General features: G+C 33.9%; 2 protein-coding genes and 1 pseudogene across 2 annotated transcripts; 2 read left to right on the forward strand and 1 right to left on the reverse strand.

Annotated features, from left to right (window-relative positions):
• The window catches only part of LOC147930835 (uncharacterized), a 43,307-nt pseudogene extending 28,247 nt beyond the window's left edge, over positions 1-15,060 (forward strand).
• Positions 15,061-15,862: 802 nt separating this feature from the next.
• On the forward strand, positions 15,863-17,670 carry LOC147930836 (uncharacterized). The gene is made up of 3 exons (XM_087479493.1): positions 15,863-16,140; positions 16,662-16,825; positions 16,931-17,670. Exons 1-3 carry the CDS (start codon positions 15,990-15,992, stop codon positions 17,396-17,398), a joined length of 783 nt encoding a protein of 260 aa, XP_087335619.1. The 5' UTR covers positions 15,863-15,989; the 3' UTR covers positions 17,399-17,670.
• A 2,577-nt stretch (positions 17,671-20,247) lies between these two features.
• On the reverse strand, positions 20,248-21,820 carry LOC104732368 (uncharacterized). The gene is made up of 3 exons (XM_010451898.3): positions 21,571-21,820; positions 21,092-21,221; positions 20,248-21,014 (listed from the first exon to the last, which is right to left on the reverse strand). The coding sequence occupies exons 1-3, from the start codon at positions 21,719-21,721 to the stop codon at positions 20,471-20,473; spliced, it is 825 nt and encodes a 274-aa protein (XP_010450200.1). The 5' UTR covers positions 21,722-21,820; the 3' UTR covers positions 20,248-20,470.
• Positions 21,821-22,410: the final 590 nt, after the last annotated feature.

The raw sequence follows: 22,410 nt of genomic DNA on the forward strand, positions 1-22,410 counted from the left end.
TATTGTAATCACGAGGAGCAAAACGATCTCGAGTCAGCACTTCCCAAACAAGATCACCAACACGAAATTGGACATCACGTCGATGACGATCAGCATCAGCTTTGTATTTGGCGGACGAAACCTGCAAATTTTCATGGACCTGAGAATGTATGTAAGATAAATCAATAACAAACTCCACAGCTTGACCATGATCACGAGTAATATCTGGTGTGACACCAAGATCCACGGGTCCACGGGGAACAATACCATACACCACACGAAATGGACTGAAGCGTGTACTCCTATTAACTGCGTGGTTATGAGCGAACTCAGCCTTACATAATACCACATCCCATGTCTTGATGTTGTCTCCAACAAGACAACGAAGCATATCTCCCAATGAACAGTTGGTGACCTCGGTTTGCCCGTCAGATTGAGGGTGATAAGCCAAGCTCATATCAAGGTCCGTGCGAAGCAAATGCCAAAGTGACCGCCAAAAATGACTAAGAAACCGAGAATCTCTGTCTGAAACAATGGAGCAAGGGAGACCATGAAGGCGATAAATCTCTCGAAAAAACAACATAGCTACTTGAATTGCATCTGTTGTCTTCTTACACGGAATGAAATGCGCCATCTTGGAAAATCGATCAACAATAACAAAAATAGAATCATTGCCGCGTTGTGTTTGTGGTAAGCCTAAGACAAAATCCATGCTTATATCTGTCCAAGGTTGAGTAGGAACTGGAAGAGGCAAGTACAACCCACTGTTAGAAGCATGACCGTTAGATTTTTGACAAACCACACAATGTTCGATGAATCGAGCAACATCACGACACAAGGACGGCCAGAAATAAGAGTCAGCCACCAATTGGAGTGTTCGATCTCTCCCAACATGACCTTCTCCATGGAGCTCTTTGATTAAGCTAAGGCGTAAGCTGCACTCGGGAATACAGAGTCGTCGATCTCGAAACAAAAATCCTTCTTGCACCGTATAATCAGTATGCACTCCAACTTGTAACTCTTCCCATATACGCCCAAAGAAAGGATCTTGTGGATACAAATCCGCAAAGGCAGCAAACCCAGGGACTGAAACTTGCAATGTTGCAAGAAGAGCATGACGTCTACTCAAAGCATCGGCAACCTTGTTCGTCCGTCCCGACTGGTGTTTGATAACAAACGTGAATTGTTGTAAGAAGGCTATCCAAGAAGCATGTCGAGCCGAAATCTTGTCTTGGCTACCTAAGTGTTTCAAAGCGTCATGATCGGTGTAGAGAATAAACTCTTGATGAAAAAGATAATGCCTCCAATGTTTAATAGCTTGCACAATAGCGTAAAACTCAACGTCATAGGTGCTATATCGAGCTCTGGAGCCTGCAATTTTTTCGCTAAAGAATGCAATTGGACGGCCTTGCTGGCTTAGGACTGCACCAATTCCCATCTTGCAAGCGTCACAATGTAACTCAAATACCACAGAGAAATTTGGAAGAGCTAAAATATGAGCCGATATAAGCTTTTCCTTGATGTTCTTAAACGCCACATTAGCTTCCATTGTCCAAACAAAAGACGACCCCTTCATACAATCTGTGAGAGGTGCGGTAATATTACTGAAGTGAGGAACAAAACGCCGGTAAAATGAGGCAAGGCCATGGAAACTTCGCACATCACTAATCGTTTTTGGTGTCGGCCAAGTCTTTATTGCTTCAACCTTACTAGGATCAACCTCCAACCCTCTTGAGGAGACAATGTAGCCGAGAAACAACACTTGGGCAGCGCCAAAAACACACTTTTGTCGTGCTGCAATAAGTTTTTCACTTCGTAACACAAGAAGCACAAATTCCAAATGTTGTAGATGGCTTTGTAAATCAGCACTAAAAATCAATATGTCATCAAAATAGACGATAACGAACTTTCCAATAAAGGGTCGAAGAGCTTGATTCATCACCCGCATAAAAGTACTTGGTGCGTTTGAGAGACCAAATGGCATGACCATGCACTCAAATAGACCTTCTCTCGTTTTGAATGCAGTTTTCCATTCATCACCAGGACGAATTCGAATTTGATGATAACCACTCTTGAGATCCAATTTAGTGAATATGGAAGCATGACCAATTTGATCCAACAGATCATCTAAACGAGGGATAGGAAAACGATAACGTACTGTAATTTTGTTGATTGTGCGACTATCAACGCACATTCTCCAAGACCTGTCTTTCTTTGGAATAAGTAATGCAGGAACAGCGGTGGGACTTAGGCTTTCTCGAACATGACCTTTGACTAATAATTCCTCGACTTGGCGGCGAAGCTCATCATGCTCTTGTGGACTCATTCGATAATGAGGTCAGTTTGGCAAAATAGCGTTAGGGACAAGATCAATGCGATGTTGAATATCGCGTAACGGTGGCAGCTCCGCAGGTAAAGTCTCGGGAAAAACATCTTGAAAGTGTTGTAAAAGTTCTTGAAAAGCTGTTGGAACGAAAGTAGAAGAACTATCTCCAGCCAGTGTTGTCACTAATGCTAAAATCATATCTGATTGCCTTACTTGGTCCTCAAAATCTGATTTAGGAAGAATCAATAACGACTGCAACGGTTTAGACGCGACAGGAGAAACGGACGGTATAGATGTCTCAGCGACTTCTTTGGAAGGGAGTAGTGTAATCGTACGTCCTTCAAACGAAAAACTATAAGTGTTGTCTTTGCCATGATGATTGGCGTCACGGTCATATTGCCATGGTCGCCCTAACAATAAATGACACGCATCCATTGGCACCACATCATAATGAACAGAGTCCTTGTAAGAACCAATGGAGAAAGAGACCAATGCTTGCTTGGAAACACGGATATCTGTTTTGTTATTGAGCCACGCAAGTTGGTAAGGGGAAGGATGAGCAGATGAGTGTATCCCCAGTTTGCGAATAGCTTCGTCAGAGATAGCGTTTGTGCAGCTCCCAGAGTCAATGATAAGCTTACAAATTTTATCGTTGATTGTGCAGGTTGAGCGGAACAGAGAAGTACGAAGCCAAGATTCTTTTGCAGACCGTGGCATCAGACAACTTCGACGGAGAACTAATATTTGAGAACCATGTCCTGTGTCACCGCCAATAACATCAGCATCATTATCTTGGTGAGAATCAGAAAAGTAATCATCATAGTGAGGCTCGTCGGTGATTTCTGTCTCCTGTGTAAGCAACCCGCGACGAGTCTGGTTGGGGCAAGCAGCTTGACGATGACCATTCTCCCCACAAGTATAACAACGCAAAGCACTGGTTCGGGGTTGTCTTGAAGCGGCAATAGAATCAGCAGGAGCTCCTATTTTAGGAACACTAGCACGTGTGGAAACAGATTCTGTATGTGGGCTGGAACCAGTTTTCCCTGTAGGCGGAGCTTGAAAACGAGTGCGTGAGCTATTGGATCCCCAACTTTGACGAAATTGAATCTCCATACCCAAAGCACGTTGATGAGCCTCAGAGATACTGTAGTCGGATTAAACTGTTGCAACGGTATTTGAAGTTGTGTGCGTAAACCCCCAATAAACCTAGAAACGAGTTGGTCCTCTGTTTCAAGTAACGTAGTGCGTGCAACCATCTCAAAAAAATCTGTAGCATACTCATCCACAGTGCGTGACCCTTGACGCAAATTCTGCAGCTTTGTATACAAGGTGCGCTCATAGTTGTAAGGAAGAAAACTTCTACGCATATGTTTTTTAAATTTTTCCCACGAATCAATTTTTGATTTTCCTGAACGACGTCGAGATTCTTTGAGCTGAGTCCACCATGCCATGGCCCTACTCTTGAACCGTGTTGCAACTAGAGAGACACGAACATCATCCGAGACTTTTTAAAAGTCCAAAACTTCTTCCACCATGTTAAGCCAATCAAGAAACTCCTCTGCTTTAAGTCTCCCTGAAAATTCTGGAATATCGAGCTTGAATATGGATTCCCAACGAGCAGCTAACGAGGTATTGTTGTTTGGGTTATTGTTGCGGTGAAGACGAATTTGTTGATTATGGTCTCGGCCCAGTGGGGCTGCAAACACATTGTCGACGATCTCGTCATCGGAGTCATAAACATTCTCCTCCCGTGGATTACGGTTCTGGTTCTGTTGTTGCTGCTGTTGTAACACCGTCGTCAACGCGTTTGTGACTGCTTGTTGCAGAGCCTCTTGTAAACCCGCCGTAAAAGTCTCCAAGGTCTGTCGGAACTCTTCTTGTTGATCTTCCATGGTGATGTTTTTGCGTGGTGCCATTGAGAAGGTGATAGGTAACGTCGGATCGAACTTTAATTGAGAAATTAAAGCACTGGAATCTGATACCAACTGGTGTAGCAGTAGCTACGATAACACAAAGTTCTTGTTTAGTCAAAGAATTCCCAAGAATAATGTCCTCTTGATGCGTTGAGAACTCGTAAGTTCTACCGTAACAAGGAAGTTTTAGAGTTTAAAAGCTCTTGATTATAATTCAATAATAAGGTACCTTACATCGTAATAGGTCGTTCTCTTATATAGAGAATACAAAGCCTATCTAACTTAGAAAAGAAGAAACTTAACTAAAAAGAAAAGGAAGTAATACATAATTATAAATGTCAAAACAGAGGAAAAAAGGAAGCAGAGTAAAGAGGAAAGCTTCTAGATGCTCCCTGCATCATTGTTCACCCTTAGTATTCTATAAAATTACATAAAACTACCACTGTTATATATATTTCTTTTGTTAACTGCCGCTCATATAAATAAATATTTAATTTATTTATATACACATTATTTTGCTCCTATAAATTAGTAAATATTATTCAAAATTAATAAATATTATCCCTTATGTATTTTCGAAATTAAATTAATTTTATTATGTATTACAATATAATAATATAACTATATTATGAGATATAAAAAATATATATATTTAAAATCATATCTTCAAAAATATAAATAATGTTACCTTTTTAATAACTTTATGAAGCTCTAATGGTGAAATAATCGAAGATCAATAAATATATAGAGGATTTACATTAAATTGTCATTAGTATAACTAAGGAATATTTCATTTAATAATTGAAGGAAATCTATACTATTAATTGGGGAATATACTTAAGGGTTAAAAAAAAAATCATATCAAATATCCATGCTGCCAAAAGAACCCAATTTACATATTAAGAAGAAGATTAAACAACAGATTTATTATACTTTAGAAAATCGTTCAAATTAGTTACATAATAATCATGTTATGAGAATTTTGTGTGGATATATTCATGTATGGAAAAATACGGGACGAGAATTTGGGAACAAGAATTCAAGCAGAACATATGCGGACATACTATTTACTCATGTGAATTACAAGGAATGAGTTTTTTCAGGTAAAAAAAAAAAATAAATGTTGAAATCAGACATATTAGACGGGTTTGATCGCTTGACAATTATATTTAGGTCATCTGGAAAGTCTATGATATGCAACGGGATGGGTATAGACAAGTAGACATGAACACGAGTACGATTACGGTTTATTAACTATTGGTTATGGTTAAATTCAAAACAAGACGAGTATCTCAGTAGTAACAACATTTAGTGGTCCCATATATTTAACAAGACGGTTTCAGTTAAATTCAATTTCAATATATTTAGCATGACATATACAGAACAAGACGAGTATCTCATTCTAAAATATATACATCTAGGTTAAATACGTGAAATAAATGAAACTGAAACCGAATCCAAATTTGATTTAACATCTTTAAACAAAAAGTTGGAAATGTTTGGATTACATTTAGAATAATATACACGTAATATCACGTATCTAAATTATATCTTAATTTTTTTTATATAGATCATTTATGCAGGTCTGAGTAGAGGTTTATATGAAATTTTTTTAACTTTTTAAGAAATTATGCAAAAATAACCCCCCGCACGTATGTGCGGGTCCGAACCTAGTCAGTTTATTATTTTGTTAACATCATCGACATTAGAATATTAGACATATTTAATTGAGTTTATTAAATTACGATTATGTAAAATAAACAAGCAGTATTACGTTATACCACGAGTTATATTCTGAATTTAACAATTTAAACTGGTAAACCTAAATTTTTAAACCGGTAAACCTAAATAATATATAAATATAAGGGATATACATTTAAAATTTACAAAACATTAGTCATATATATATATATATATATAGAATCTACTAAAAATTTCTATTTTTATTTTACTTTTAAAAATATAATCCCGCAGTGTACCGCGGGTTAAAATCTAGTTAAACATCTAAACAAAACATTACATATTTTTTGAGGTTTTTTCATTTTTTTCAATTAACTTATAATAACTTATTTGTATTTATTGTATGTTTTGATTTTTAGACTTGTGGTGATATGAGATTATACTATTTTATCAATAAGAGTCATAAATTTTTTTCCACGATGACTCTTATAGATAAAATAGTATAATCTCTACGTGACTAACTGGACTCTCTTCTGTTAGTTTAAAATATCCCACATCGAAAAGATGTGAAGGGATTTAAGTAATCATATATATAAAAGTAAGGTTTTGGTCTTTCCTTATTGGTTGATTTTCATTTAATATTTTCTAATTCTTTATTTTCTTTATTTGATTTCTAATTGCTTTAAACAATATTTAAGACATAATTACACAATACATTTAACTCACACATTAAAATAAAATTATAACTGAAAATAAAATAAATTATGCATCAATCATATTCAACCATTCAATTTTATTCAAACACAATAAATTATTATTGTAACTCCATAATTCTAAATGTAACTTCCATCAATTCTTATCATATAAATTAGCATTCTCTCATTCTCTCGTATTGGCATTCTTTTACTTTCTCATTTTCACATTTTCTCATTCTCTTCCACTTCTCTCATTTTCTTCCACTTCTCTCATTCTCTTCCATAATATCTCAAATCATTTTTTTTTTCAATTTCTTATTTTTATTGTATTGGTTACAAAAAAAAAATATATATCATTGTAATTTTTAATACTAGATTTTAATTTTAGAGACTACATGATATGTATTTTATATTGTTCTTATTTTTAAAGATTCATCTCCGTTATCTATTTGGATTATCATCTTATATGTAATCATTCTCTCCTCCTCTCCCACCAATATCAAATGTTTTTATATCTCATATGTGTTGTAAGAGTTTGATTCTATATTTTAATTTAGAAAGTATTATACATATTTAACATTGTTTTCAATTTTTATTTATTTATATAAAAATAAAATATTTGTTTTATATTTTTTGCCTTTCTAATCTATTCATAGTTATTTTTTAAATTTCCATAGTTAAATTTAAATTCAAATTTAACAAAAAATCAAGTTTATTTGAGAATTAGATGTTCCTATTCCTTTTAAATGATCAATGTATAATATATTATACTTTTTGCTGAAAAAAAAACATATTATACTTTTGAATCAAATTATAGACCCACCAACACTTACTTTAAATTAAATGGGTTTTAATTTTAGGAGTTGGAAAAGTATAAAAGTTTTTTTGTAACTCCCATAATCATATATATAAAAGTAAGGTTTTGGTCTCTCCTTATTGGTTGATTTTCATTTAATATTTTCTAATTTTTTATTTTCTTTATTTGATTTCTAATTGTTTAATTGCTTTAAACAATATTTAAGACATAATTACACAATACATTTAACTCACACATTAAAATAAAATTATAACTGAAAATAAAATAAATTATGCATTAATCATATTCAACCATTCAATTTTATTCAAACACAATAAATTATTATTGTAACTCCATAATTCTAAATGTAACTTCCATCAATTCTTATCATATAAATTAGCATTCTCTCATTCTCTCATATTGGCATTCTTTTACTTTCTCATTTTCACATTCTCTCATTCTCTTCCACTTTTCTCATTCTCTTCCACTTTTCTCATTCTCTTCCATAATACCTCAAATCATATTTTTTTTTTCAATTTCTTATTTTTATTGTATGGGTTACAAAAAAACAAATAAAATATCATTATAATTTTTAATGCTAGATTTTAATTTTAGAGACTATATGATATGTATTTTATATTGTTCTTATTTTTAAAGATTCAACTCCATTATCTATTTGGATTATCATCTTATATGTAATCATTCTCTCCTCCTCTCCCACTAATATCAAATGTTGTTATATCTCATATGTGTTGTAAGAGTTTGATTCTATATTTGGACAACTACCGTAAACGCAGCTTGAGGAAGTCATGATAGCTACCTGAGTGTGCATACATTTGAAGAATTTTCCTGTTTCAGCGAAGAATTGGAACAACAGTCCTTTGTTATCATTTTGGTCTGTTTCTTGACATATATGATAAGCTAAGTTAAATTTGTCGTTATCATTGTTTAAATAGCATAGTTACACACGCATCCAATATCATTGAGATATATCAGCTTCATGTTACGAATACTATTCGAGTCTGCCTGTTTTGTTGAATTGATATATTTGGTACAAGAATTAATGAAATATTACTTCAAACTGAATATATATCTGCGATTTTATCAAGGAATTAGTTTCAGTATAAAGCACATCACAGAATCACAAACAGCTAAACCAGTGAAAGAAAGGTCTTTACATTGTCCATGATACCAAAAAGTAAAAATCACAATGGTGAGGTCTTGAGGAACATGGCTCTGAAAGTCGCTTATGCAAAGTCATTTTTTCACCTACAAACAAAATCAAAGAAATTTTACACAAGAATGATTTCACGTCTTATTTTATAAAAGAAAGATTTCATAACAACAATGGTATACACGTACCTGAACATCTATCTTAACATCACGAATAACGATTATGTAAGAACTCACGCGTAGCGTGAGCTACCGTCTAGTATATAAAGAGTTAGGGTCTCTCCACTCATTGCTAATTGGTTTTGAATTGGAAGCCCACAGTAAAGTCCAAATTTAATATAGTATCAGAGCAGGTTGATTGTTGGGCCACCCTGTGGATGTTGTTCCCACATATGCTCACGCTTCAGATGGTCATGCGTGAGGGGGGTGTTAGTATAAAATATCCCATATCGAAAAAATGTAAAAGGGTTTAAATATTATATAAAGGGTTAGGGACTCTCCACTCATTACCAATTGGTTTTGAGTTGAAAGCCTATAGTAAACCCCGAATTTAATAATTTAATATCTTCCATCCCCCGAGTTGCCTTTTGGCTTCCATTTCCACCTAATTCACCAATTAATCGAGTCGTTGATTCGTCTTCTCATGGTTTGTCATTATCTAACTCATCATCCGTTGCAAATCAACGTTAAATCTTTTAAGTTCACAAGAAATCTGATTCTTGTTATCTAACCTTGCTTCGGACACATAAATTTTCTTTGGTATCTTTACGGCTGATGAAGCTGAGGAGGAAAACTATGGATCAAGTGGGGTGGGGGTGGGGAGGAGATTGTGCATGTTCATTATCATACTACGATCATTCACATATATGTTACTTGCATTTTAAAACATAAAAAATATGGAAAGAAAGTATTACCTACAATATACCATTATAATGAAAGCATATACATATAAGGATAGAGAAAAATTATGGTTCAAGCAAACCCTATAAAATCTTAGTAAAATATGCACATCTGATGCATACTGGTAGAAAAGGTATTGTTTGCAACCATTCACGAACGCGAACCAACTAACACATGGTGGAGTATGTACAAAATTTCGAACTCGTTCCCAAAAAAGAAAACTAGTGATGCGAAGCAGGCAAATATATAACATAACTAGATCAAATACAATGAGAACAAGGTTATCTTTCATAATCATCTCACAGAATATCTTACCAGTGGCGAGATAGTCAAAGAAATTACTTACAAGTACAAATTAAGAATAAAATATAAGAAAAGCCGGTGAGTACGTAGTTTATGAAAAGAAACTGAACTTAGCATTTGGATACATCTTTCAATAGTGAGATATTTTCTAGCTATCTATTAGGAACCTCGTCACTACGTGGCCTCCCTGAAGAAGATTTTCAAAATATGACCTAAAAGCAGATTTGAGGATAAAACAAGTGAGTAGTTTATGAAAAGAAACTGATCTTAGCATTTGGATACATCTTTCAATAGTGAGATATTTTCTACCTATCTATTAGGAACCTCGTCACTACGTGGCCTCCCTGAAGAAGATTTTCAAAATATGACCTAAAAGCAGATTTGAGGTGTAACAAGAGGCCAGTTTAGAAGTTCTAAGCGAGACATATTAGATGTCGACGGTGTTCACCATTGCCCTTAAATTGGGAAGGGGAGTTGGACTAACGATTATGTACTTAAGTAAAGTGTTGTTAGTATTAGATAATTATATTGCGATATAAAGTTTAGAAGGAGGGTTAGGAGAAGAGTCATGGTTTTTAAAGTAGTCTATACTGAGTAATTTTAGGTTTGCTGATGGAAATGATAGAGGAAAAAGAGATAAAAGTTCTTTCTTTATATAGATAGTAAGATAGGTGTTTAATGCAATAGAAAAGGAGTTGAATGAAAATATTCATCCCTTAAATAGATTTATGCAAGGATCTGATTTACTACGTAAGTATTTTTTAACCTAAAAATCCAGTCATCTGGTTTCTGACCATCATACATACATTACATACATACGTAGATTCATCTTCTTTCAGAGGACTCCATCTTCTGTCTTGAAGAATCATTCTTACCTTCATGTTTCACAAGCTGGTGGGAATACGACATCAATTTAATGGGTATGGCAAGGATCAATGGTTATAATGAACCTTCTCCATGATTTTTCTCAACTAGCGTCATGAAGCTTTTCTCTGACTAACTTTTACTCCCGTGAATGGACTCTCTTCCATCGCCAAAGTTGCCTCTCATCTTCTGTTTCCACCATAACCTGATTTTACCAATTAAGCAAGTCGTTGATTCGTCTTCTTATAGCTGACTCATTATTCGTTGCAAAGATGCATTTGATCTCTAAGCTCAGAAGAGATTTGATTCTCTTTATCTAACCTTGCTTCGAACGCATAAAGTTCGTTCGGTGTATTTGCGGCTGGGTTTGAGTAGATATAGATCCTTGAACTAACGTAGGAGAGACTGAAAATAAAGAATGAGACTATGAGAGATAGAAGATATCAAGAGTAGAGAGGAGATATAAAGAGGATATATTGTGTCTTGATTAATTTCATTAAGAAAACATTAAAATGGGATATTTGTTTAAATACTCGATCAGGTTCACACAAGATACTCATATAATGACAATTTGGTACATAAGTGAGTCGGAACTTCTAGTTTAACTAATGTCTTCATAAGTGAGTCGGAACTTCTCCTCATATATCTTTGCAATCATAATGGATGATTTTTCGAAAAATAATTGTCAGAACCGTGCAAGTGAAAATAAAACACGTAAAAAAAATTACATGATGATTTATAGGAACCGTAAAGAAATATTTCAAACGTATAAGAAGTAGCAAACCGGCCATTCATAAATCCACGAAATTAGAAAAGATGCGGGGCCTACTAAAAGATTGCAATCGGGCGTTACACGGCCAATGGTATCGCGTGATTATTGAACTCGTTAGGGAGGAGTAATTAGTTTAATCCCAAAATTGCATTTTAGTTAGTAAGTGTCAATTTGAAGAATGTAGTGTTAATACGTGTATTGAAATTGTTTTTAGTATATTTTATAGTTTTGTTGTAGAAATCAAAACCCTTTCAAACCATTTTTTTGTTGTTTTTAGTATATTTTATAGTTTTGCTCTAGTCTTATATTAGAGTGACAAAATATAATAAAAATATCATAAAAATTATCAAAAATCTGATTTCATATACAGTATATATATATATATATATAATTGCTAAAAATCTGATTTCATCTTTACTGTGATGTAACTAATCCATCAATTTGACTGGAACAACAATTGTATTTGGATTCTTAAGTTCTATATAATTCTACTTAGTCGAAAAAGTAATACCACATAATTATAAATCTTTATGTTTTTAAATTATTTGTTTATTAAACTAATGATGGAGGATTCTTTGGTGTAATTGAATAGGTTCAAGAATATATACGATCGACCGTCCTCAGTCCTTGCTAATCTGTCAAACTCCAACACACGTCAATCAAGGTCAGTCCAGTGACGATGAAGTATTGTGTACGTTTGATTCGTATATATGTTACGTGATTAATTTTTTATTGATTCGTATAGTGTGTAATCAAAATTGATTTATTGATCGATTTGCAAATTACTTGCTTTTGCATCAATAAGCATGCATATTAGAATGGTATAAATTTTCTATTACATTCCATTGTTAAGATCGTATGCAAATTGATAAGCATGTTAAGAGTGTTAAAATTGTGTATGGTTGTAAATTAAAGGGATTTATATAAAGTCCATGAAAAATGAAAATGATTTGTACACATATGGAGTTCATTCGTATGAAGTATGAGGGAAGTTAAAATGCAATTCATATAGAGGTTTAATCTTCGGCAGTGTGGCGGTTTTATGAGATTCTGAATCTCAGAATACAACCGTGTTAAAACTACACTCGATTATAGAATTTACGAACGATTCTACGATCTACTCTCAAAACTTACTTTTTGCTAAGAGACAAGGCATATCTGCTGGAAGCTTTTGTGTTTAGCAAATTGGATCGGACTCGATCTGATTGGATGCTTTCAGAGAGAATGATCCGCAAGTCATAGAGGGATTCTGCTAAAGATTCGAAAATATTCGGCCTTGTTCCAGAAAGAGAAAGATTCAAATTTTTTGAATATGCACTCTATGTAGTTGACTCTATAAGTCTATATTATATAAAAGTTATTCTATCTTATATAAAATTTACATTAGACTTCTGTTACTTGCTTAGTTTTCTAAGTCCAAGTTTAAAGTTTTAACTAATATGGGTTAACAATAATTCCAAAATTTAGTGGTTCATATAGCTTCTACCTAGGTTTCGTATTTGATTTAAAAAAAATTAATTGAGTTTATACTTGGAGAAAATAATTGATTAATGTAAATACATATTCAAAACGTTTGACTTTATGTTCTGATTATTGACTTGGTTACACGACCAAGTGTTGAACATTAATTCTAGCGTTCGTGGCTTCTTCAACATAATTCTGGTTTATTGTAGAATTTTAGTTAAAAGTCAATTTCTAAAGTTCTTTTTTTTTAACAGCTTGATCTTTATTAATTTGCAGAGTGGTCCTCATGGAGGATGTTTACAATACAAGTAGGAACATAGAAATGAGATATGAAGATTACATGATTTTCAAGTTGTTCTTTTGCTAATCTATATGCTGCCTTATTATTGTTCCTTCTTGTCCATTGAAATTGCACTTCATGAAACTTCTTCTGCCAATATAAGATTTCTCTGATGTAATTATGAACTCTGTAATTCCTTGAAGTACCACTTGCCAGATCCTTGACTTTCTGATTGTCTCCTTCAAATATGACACGACGATAGCCTTTTATCCACATCTGTTGCATGGCTGCTATTAAACTCTGAAGTTCTGCTTCTAAAGCACTACCTACAGGAGGTCTTCTGTTCTGTCCTGCCGATAAGAAGAAACCTGTCTCATCTCTAGCTATCCATCCTGATTGTCCTTCTGTATCCGGTTGGATAAAGGTACCATCATAATTACATTTAATCATCCCTCGAGGTGGTTTCCTCCACTGTGATCGATTAAGTCTTCTATTTCGGTTTGCTTGATTTGTCCGTTGTCTCTCTATTTCTTCTGACCAACACTCTGTCCATTCCTTCGCATCTGCAACCGCTAAACTCAAATCTTCTTGCCATGTACCTTGTTTATCTTGGAAAACGAGTGTGTTTCTGCTCTACCACAATCTCCATAGAATCCATAACGGTATATGTCTTTCCAATGGGCTCAGGGCATTATCATTATACCAATCCAGTATTGCTTGGAATTTTGAATCAAATGATGACATTGTGGTAAACAAAAGTCGGCCGAGAGTATGGTGTCTTCTCCAAATTTCTTGCGCGTACTGACAGTTGAAAAATAAGTGCTCTGGAGTTTCTTCTTCTTGGTGACATCGTTTGCAGAAAGCTGTTATTGTTATTCTTCGCCTGACTAATTCTGATCCTGTTGGTAATGATCGTGAAACCATTCTCCAGAAGAAATGTTGTAGTTTAGGAGCTGTATGTAGTTTCCATATAGCAGTCTTGTGTTGCTGTAAACCTGGAATTGGCCGTATTTCATGATTTCTGTGTATCTGACTTGATAACCAATACCCTGATTTCACTGTGTACAAACCCGAATCATTATAGTGCCACCCCAAAAGATCTGGATGTTCTGAAGGGCTTAATTTAATCTGAATTATCTGTTGTACATCTTCATCAATGAATAATTCTTGTAGCAGATTCACGTTCCATCGATGTGGGAGACCTTCTAGAAACAACTCGTTAACAGTCGTTAAATCTGTGTTGATGTTATCTCGTCTTCGTGGTGGTCTTGGTGGAGTTGTTATCAGCCAAGGATCATACCAGATATTAGTGGTTTGGCCATTGCCTAATAAAACCCTCATGCCTTTCTTTATCAGTTCTCGACCCTCCAAGAGCGATTTCCATATGAAAGATGGTTTATTACCACTACCCGCATTGAAAATATTCGAGTCAGAGTAGTACCTTGCTTTTAAGAATCTGCTCAGTAAACTTTGTGGGGCTTGAATTATTCGCCATACTTGTTTTCCCAGCATTGCTATATTAAAGTTCTCCAAATTCCTGAACCCAAGTCCTCATTCTGTTTTTGACATGCTCATTCTATCCCATGAAAACCAATGTGTTGATCGTTGACCTCCTTTCTTGCTCCACCAGAATTTAGCAATAGCACTATTAATTTCTTCACAAATTCCTTTTGGCAGTTTGAAGTTATTATATAAATTTCTAAAGTTCTATATTTCTAGATTTCTGCTAGGATACACTTTCGAAAACACAATACACTCTGTTTGGAGGGAGAGAAATGATAGACGTGATGGGGAACAACCTTCAATGGCAGAGAAGCTGGTGAAAGTTATAGACAAGAATGTTCGTAATAGATTGAGTACTATGGAAGGAGGAGGATCAAGCCTTCAAGCTTGGTTTGCAGCAAGATTTTACTAAATTTGGCTCTGTTTTAATGTTTAAGAAAGAGTAAACACAAGCAATGTAAAACGATTATTTTTTTTTTGAATATAATTTAACATTCGATTCAAAAAAAAAAAGTTCTATATTTCTTTAATTATTATTTGTTAATTTTTTTTTTATTATAAAATCTATTTCATCAAAATTATCTACAGAAAGTATACATGGACAAATGAAGAAAAAAATATCCTATATTTCCAACTTCCTCTTTTATATATTTCTATCTTTCTTTTGTTTTCAATTAATTTAAATAGAAACAAATCTCAGAAATAATAGTCATCTATAAAGGGGTCAAGGGGATGTAATATGCACTCCCATTAGAGGAAACTATATTTCTAAGATATAGTTCCATTTTTCCTAGAATATTATATAACATCATAAATATAATTTTGTATATTATTTGTTAGGTATAATATTTTTATTATTCTTTTCTTTCATTTTATTTTTCTAAATAACTTAGATATTTATTATAAATAATTGGCGCAAAAATACATAAATTATTCTTTATTTATTGATATTTTTTACATATTAATTAGAAATAATTAACGAACAATAGTCGTTAGATAGTACATATAACTGGCGCATATTATTTTAAATATCTGTTATACTTGTTTGGTATTTAAGATTGGAAACAATATAGTACAAAGTTACAAAAAGTGCCATAATGTTTGGTAGTTTATGTAAAAACTTAAAAATATTGGGAAAAATAAGGAGATTGTGAATTTTATTGGAGAGTCAAAGCATAAATCTTTAATTACTATCTTCCTAGAAATAAAATTAATATTTTAAAAGATAACTTAGACTATGAGAAGAAAAAGTTATTTGTCCTTCTATATAAATTAGGCTCTTCCTCTTTGTTCCCTTCAGTCATTTTGAGATTGGGTTTTACATAAGATTAGACAATAGCTATGAGTTTAAGTGGTGTTAAGGAAACCAAACGAGTCGTTGAACCAGTTGACGATGACGTTGACGAGTGTGGGGTTTGTCTCGAGTCATTGCCAAACAATGATGATGAACGAACTCTTGTTAAGCTTCGATGTCGCCACCAGTTTCATCTCGGTAAGTATTTTGTTATCTTTTGTTTGTGAAAGAGCACACCAATTTTTTTTTTAATAGGATTAATCTCGTTTCAAAAAAAAAAAAAATTCTCAAATCCATTTTCATTTGATTTGTTTCTATTGATTTAGATACATATTTGACTTTGATGTGAATATATTATTGAAGGAATTATTGTTTGCAGACTCTTAGTTTCACGGCTTGTATATTAATTTGTTTTTTCTGTCTCTCGCCACCTTGTTTGATATAATCATTAATTCATACCTAGCATTACAATACTGGTTATTCTAATTATACAACGCTGGATCTCTGAGACATCCTTAATTGTCTATATATTTATGTCGACCAAAATTGTCCCAACATATATATGAGACTATTTAGCAAATTAGTATGATATATTGTTGCCTGAGAAAATTCATTAGGAACTTTTAAAATTATAACCCATCACCGCTAATAGTTTTGGTTTTTCGTATAAGCTATGTTGTAACATGAATCAATTTATTTCTTGACATGTTTCCCTACAGATTGCATCGGCTCAGCGTTCAATTTTAAGAAGAGCATGGAATGTCCAAACTGTAGACAGATAGAGAAAGGTCAATGGATGTTGCCAAAACCTGAAGAGCCTTCATTTCCCCAATTCACTTTGGATATTGTGCATGATGAAACTGGAGTTGATATACCTGACTCGGTAGCAGATCTATACCTTAATTTTACCAAAAATGTCTCGTATTATATTAGGTTTGGAATTTCATATTATTCAGTGAGTACTTAACATATTCATTTGTTCGTTCAGCCAACCATGATGAGGAGTGACAGTGTGTCGTCTTCTGTTGAAAGTTATATCGACAGAATCTTCGCCTACACTCCACCTATGAGCGTTGCATATGATCCGAACCCTGAGCACCCTCCATTTGCTCCAAACCCTGTGCACCCTCCATTTGCTCCGAGCCATGTGTACCCTCCATATACTCCGACCCATATGCACCCTCCAATTACATATACTCCGGTCCAATTAGTCCATGACAGTGGCAATACGAGGTCTGACATATGGAGGCATGACCCTTCCTCGGACACGAGGATGCAGCGTCAGATAGAAGAACACTTATTACTTATTGCTAATAGCGAACATCGCTTACAATCAATGATGTATGAGAATTATGGCACCGGAGGAACTAGGGGAGCCGGTGAAAGCAGCGGTGGGGGAGGCGATGAAAGCAGCGGTGGTGATGCGGCAGGAGGGACAGAAATGACGGAAGAGTAGCAACTGAAAATGATACTGACAAAAGCAAGAAGTTGTGGCTCGAACATAATATGGTTTATGTGATCTATCATTTAGACTTTGCTTCATTTAGTTTTTTTTTTTTTTGTTTTGTTGCTTTTTCTTTATCAAACTATCAAATTTCATGGTTTTTGTTTGTTTTGTTCTTGTTACATTTGGTTTTTGCCATGGAGAACTTGGCATTGAATTTCATGGTGCATCATAACAATATTTATGGCTTCTTTTATTTTATTTTATCTATAATATTAGACTAACCCAAGTGTTTGTAAAGTTAAAAGAAAAAAAATTATTGTTTTAATAAAACGTTGGCAAACAAAGACAAAACATAGTAAACGATTTTCAATATGACTTTACCTAGCAACAGAGACCATATCTTATATCATTCAAATTAACAAAAAAAAAATGAATAAAAAAATAGATTTTGTTTCCCTTCCTTCATTTCTCCTCTCTTGTAGAATAAAAAAAAAAACTTCTTTCTCTCTCGACGAGGTCGCCCTAGCCGCCACACACCAAACTTTCAGATCTTCGCTTGCCCTCTCCAGTGAGCGGTGCTCTTCGCCGTAGCCGTGAGAGGGTCCTTGTAGCTTCTCTTTAAGTTGCTTTTGTCCTAGTTTCGGCCTTAGCTAACTCCGATGTTTCGATTTTGAAATCGGTTTGTTATGGATATCGACGGTGCTTCATGTCAAGGTTTGATAGTCCAACTTTCTTCTCAGAGAGTGTGGATCTCCCTTCCCAGCGGTGACAGAGGATGGTAGATTTGTCTTCGTCAGATCCAGCGTGAGCTAGGGTCTCGTCGTTTGATTTTCTCCAATTTGTTGCTTGGTTTTTGTCCTCAATCGGGTAAACTTATGTTCTGATCGCTTTAGTTCTCCGAGTTGCTTGAGGATTAGTAGTTTAGTTTTGTGTGCAGAGTTTTCTGACCTTCGATTGGAGAACCTATCCCTTGTTAAGCAGAGGTTTCGTTTTGTTTTGATTTTGATGGTAGTTTCCAAAGTTTGTCGAGTTATCCTCTTCTTGCTGTGCTTCAGTGTGGTGATAGCTGTTTTGAGTATTGCGTCGTTCTCGTTGAGATTGGTGCTGTTTGAGAAGTTAAGCCTCACTCCTTGTACTAGCTTTCGAGATCTGATGAGATCTGTCTGCGTTTGAAAGTCTTTAGTTTGACGGTCATTGGCGTACCAACGTCGTCGTCATCGCACCTGGAAGCGAGTTGCTTGCCGGTTTAAGAAGTCTTGAGAGATCGGCAATCACCATGATAGGAGGTGGTTGATGTTACTTTGGTTTGGCCTTGGGCATCCTCGGTAAGTCTCACTAGCTGGTGCTTCAGAAGAAGAGATACTTTGTTTTCTTTGTTCTACCATCTCACTTTAGGTTTTATTGCCGGTTGCTTCTGTTTTTAGTTTAAGGTATTGTTTCCTCTCGTTTTTGGTTGTAGATTCTCTGTTTAGTAGTTCAATCTTTAGACTCTGGGGACATAAATTTGGTCCGCCGGCTTAGTGACTCTGGGGACATCAATGTCGTCCGCCGGCTTTAGTGTTGTAATTCACCTTGGTTCCACAACAAAAAGTTTCCCTTCCTTCAAGTTCAAACATAAGGCAAAGAATTTTATCATAGAATATTTTAAAATACATTGATGTTTAAAATACGTTAATCGTAAAGTATCAATTATGAAGGGGGAAAAAGTTTTCTTTTAAATAGATAGAAAGATTTCAATTAATCTTAAATAGAAATAAAATAAAATATGTGGATTCCAAAATATTGATAAATAAAACAGAAACAAACTTTAAAAGGAACTAAATCTCTTTTGATTATTTAATTTGTAGTTTGAATATTGACTCAAAATTAAAGTCTTAAAAAAAACTAAGTAATCAAATTTTATGACTAAGACTTATTAATTTTACTAATCCGCATAATGTTAATTTTATTAACCGATGTGAAAATTTAAACATATATTTTTTTTTTTGGCAACCACACATTAATTAGAAGAAAACTCCAAGATAGCTAGTCCAAACTGGAGGAAAAAAGTTCACAAAGATAGTTTCTACGATTAAAATTCTAGACGACTGAGCGAGGCAATCTGAACACATATTCTTTTATTTAAAGGTTGAGTAATATATCACTGTTTTTTTTATCACAATATATGCAGAAAATATGATAATCATATATTAATTAATATGTATTATGTGATAATTTTAAAATTAGATCAAACAAAGATGAGAATCATCAAATTTAACAAATATTCCTAATATAATAATTTAAAACAAATCATATGGTATAAATTGATATCTTAGTTTTTCAAATTTTGATAGGTTAATAATTATTATAAAAAAATTAATATAGCATAAATTAGAGATAGAAACTGACTTTTTTTTGGAAACTAATTATTATTAAAATATTTTATTAGTGTAATATTTAATTTAAAAGTTTACCCTTTACCAATGACATTTGATGTAATTTTTTAATCAAAAATAAAAACAATTTCAAGGACCGATGTTCAAACAAAATTGGGTAGCTAAACTTATATATACATAGGACCGGTCCTTATATATACGAACCACTAATCAAACTAAATCGGAGAATATCAATTCTATTATAAATAAGAGGAGAATCGTTCTTCTTTAAGTTTAGGAACCATCTCTTTCACTCTTCACATTCCCTTCCTTGTAGGAGTTATGATTCCCCTTCGCTCCCTCTTTTGTCTATTTAAAGAAATGAAAAAAGACAAAATAAAAAATTAATTGCGTATTTAAGTGTTATTATTGTGTTCTTGTTTTTAAGATTTTGTTAAGATCAAAGCTAATACTAGATACAAAATTTATTATGGAGCTGAGAAGAAAAATAAAAAAACATCAACATGAAAGAAGAAGAGACACCGCAAAACAAATAAAGGCGGAGTTCGAGAGCCGGATGAATACTTACAGTAGTCCTTTTTACATCACACACACACACAAAGTTCATCACAAGATACTTAATAGGCTCATAGCGTTATAAACTAGTTATCAACCAAAATCTTAAGACAGAAAAAAAGAAAAAAGAAATCCCACAAGTCGACCATAGTTAACAAAATGGAATCACCAAGTTATGGAAATAGGGCTTCCTTGGCCCACAAGCAGCAGTTGCAGCTACAGCACTCAAGTTTCCACCATGTCCATCCACACCATCCATGTTCCAAAACCCGTCCCATATCGCATTGTCTTCGTTCATAGTATTAGCGTCAGGTATGTTTACTGGAGCAAACCTACCTTGTAACTGCTCTTCTAACGAATTAGGGTTATTATAGCCTAAGGGTTTTGATGAATGTGTTATTTGATGAGGAGCATAGAACACATTGCTGCCGCCATCGCTGCTGCTACTACTATTGTTGTCTTCGAGTAAAGCGATAATCTTTTTCATATCGAGTTGGTCGAACTGAAACAACTGTTGTTCTTGTTGCAACTCTAATTCTCTCTGTTGCTTGAATTGTTGTCTTTTAAGGAGACGATTCTTAGTTTTCTCCTCATTGTTAGTCGCTGGCTTTGCCTTTTTCTTGAAATGGGTTCTCCAATAGTTCTTGATCTCATTGTCTGTTCTTCCCGGTAAACTACGTGCAATTGTTGACCACCTATACAAAACCCTAGTACTTAAGATAAAATAAAAGAAGACTGAATTTGTTTGTGTTGGCTTTAGGTATAATATTACCTGTTTCCCCACTTAGCGTGGAGATTAAGTATTATACTTTCTTCATGAGGAGTGATCTGTCCTCTCTTGAGGTCAGGTCTAAGGTAATTCACCCACCTTAGTCTGCAGCTTTTACCATTCCTCTTCAATCCTAATGATCAAAACATCAATCAATCATTGCCTTAATGATGTTCAATTTGGCTGCGTATACTTAATCTTTGCGTTTTACCTTTATATGTAAAGACAATATAATAAAAAATAAACATTTTAAGCATTAAAATACTTTTTCCTTAAAAAGATTTACTCAAAGTGTAAATATAAACATCAAACAGAAGCAATTACTCAAAAGTGTAAAAAATATAATATTATTTTGTTTTGGCGCTTATTTAAAAATTATCAAAAAAAACATTTGTTTAAGAATATTGAAAATTATCAAAAATATTGAAAACCCATAGACTAATAAAACATGCAAATAAAATAAAATAAAAAAGTGGTGGTACCTGCGAGTCTGGCAACAGAGTTCCAACGACCTTCACCGTGAACACGAACGTATTCGATCAAGAGACGGTCTTCTTCGGCGGTCCATGGACCTTTTCTCCAAACTTCTTCCACCATTCCCCATCCTCCTCCCTTCACTCCCCACCAACTCATTCTTATCCTGACTTTGATTTGAGAAAAATAGATTTGTTTTCTCTATTATAGATCTACTAATCTGTTCTGCACTTTGGCTTGTTATGGAAGCTCTGTGCTGCTCTGCTTCGATGTCTTATGTTCTTATATATGCACTTACTGAAGCCTTCTTGGGTCCACCACTCTTTTCCCTCACTATCTTTTGTTGTTTTTAATTATGTTAAGAAATGTTGATCAGGGAGATCAAAAGAAAATGGATTCGTTTTTTTTATTAAAGTATTATTCTTATATTATTAAAACCAATGTTAATATGATTTTTAGCATATCAAATCAAAAGAAACCAACTTCAAGGATAAAAAACCTATAACATAAAAATTCAAGGGCATACAGTCTATGTAGGTAAAAGAGACCACCAGATCATCTACATCAGCTTATAAAAATTCACTATTTAATCAATATATACGACAAAAGACAAAATGGATAAACTCTAAGTCATAAATCAAAAGAAAAAGGTAAGACCCGTATAGAATTGTAAATTATGTCGACTTAATTCCTTATACAAAAATGTTTGATTATCTTGTAAAATTTATAACAAATAATTAGACAAGATTTGCTGCCATAATCTTAGATAAAGACGACAAATGATACTGTACAAAACAAATGTGTTGTGCCATATGAATATAAATTTAAAAGGAAAAAAGGAAAAAGGG

Source organism: Camelina sativa, chromosome 12, assembly GCF_030686135.1.
Source record: "Camelina sativa cultivar CO46 ecotype springtype chromosome 12, ASM3068613v1".
Classification (NCBI taxonomy): Eukaryota; Viridiplantae; Streptophyta; class Magnoliopsida; order Brassicales; family Brassicaceae; genus Camelina; species Camelina sativa.

Coding starts and splice junctions, on each gene's coding strand:
- LOC147930836 (XM_087479493.1), top strand. CDS start 15,990: ATGAGTTTAAGTGGTGTTAAGGAAACCAAACGAGTCGTTGAACCAGTT. Junction 16,141..16,661: donor TCGCCACCAGTTTCATCTCG/GTAAGTATTTTG, acceptor GTTTCCCTACAG/ATTGCATCGGCTCAGCGTTC. Junction 16,826..16,930: donor GAGTTGATATACCTGACTCG/GTAGCAGATCTA, acceptor TTGTTCGTTCAG/CCAACCATGATGAGGAGTGA.
- LOC104732368 (XM_010451898.3), bottom strand. CDS start 21,721: ATGAGTTGGTGGGGAGTGAAGGGAGGAGGATGGGGAATGGTGGAAGAA. Junction 21,222..21,570: donor CTCTGTTGCCAGACTCGCAG/GTACCACCACTT, acceptor TTTGATCATTAG/GATTGAAGAGGAATGGTAAA. Junction 21,015..21,091: donor CACGCTAAGTGGGGAAACAG/GTAATATTATAC, acceptor GGTTTTGTATAG/GTGGTCAACAATTGCACGTA.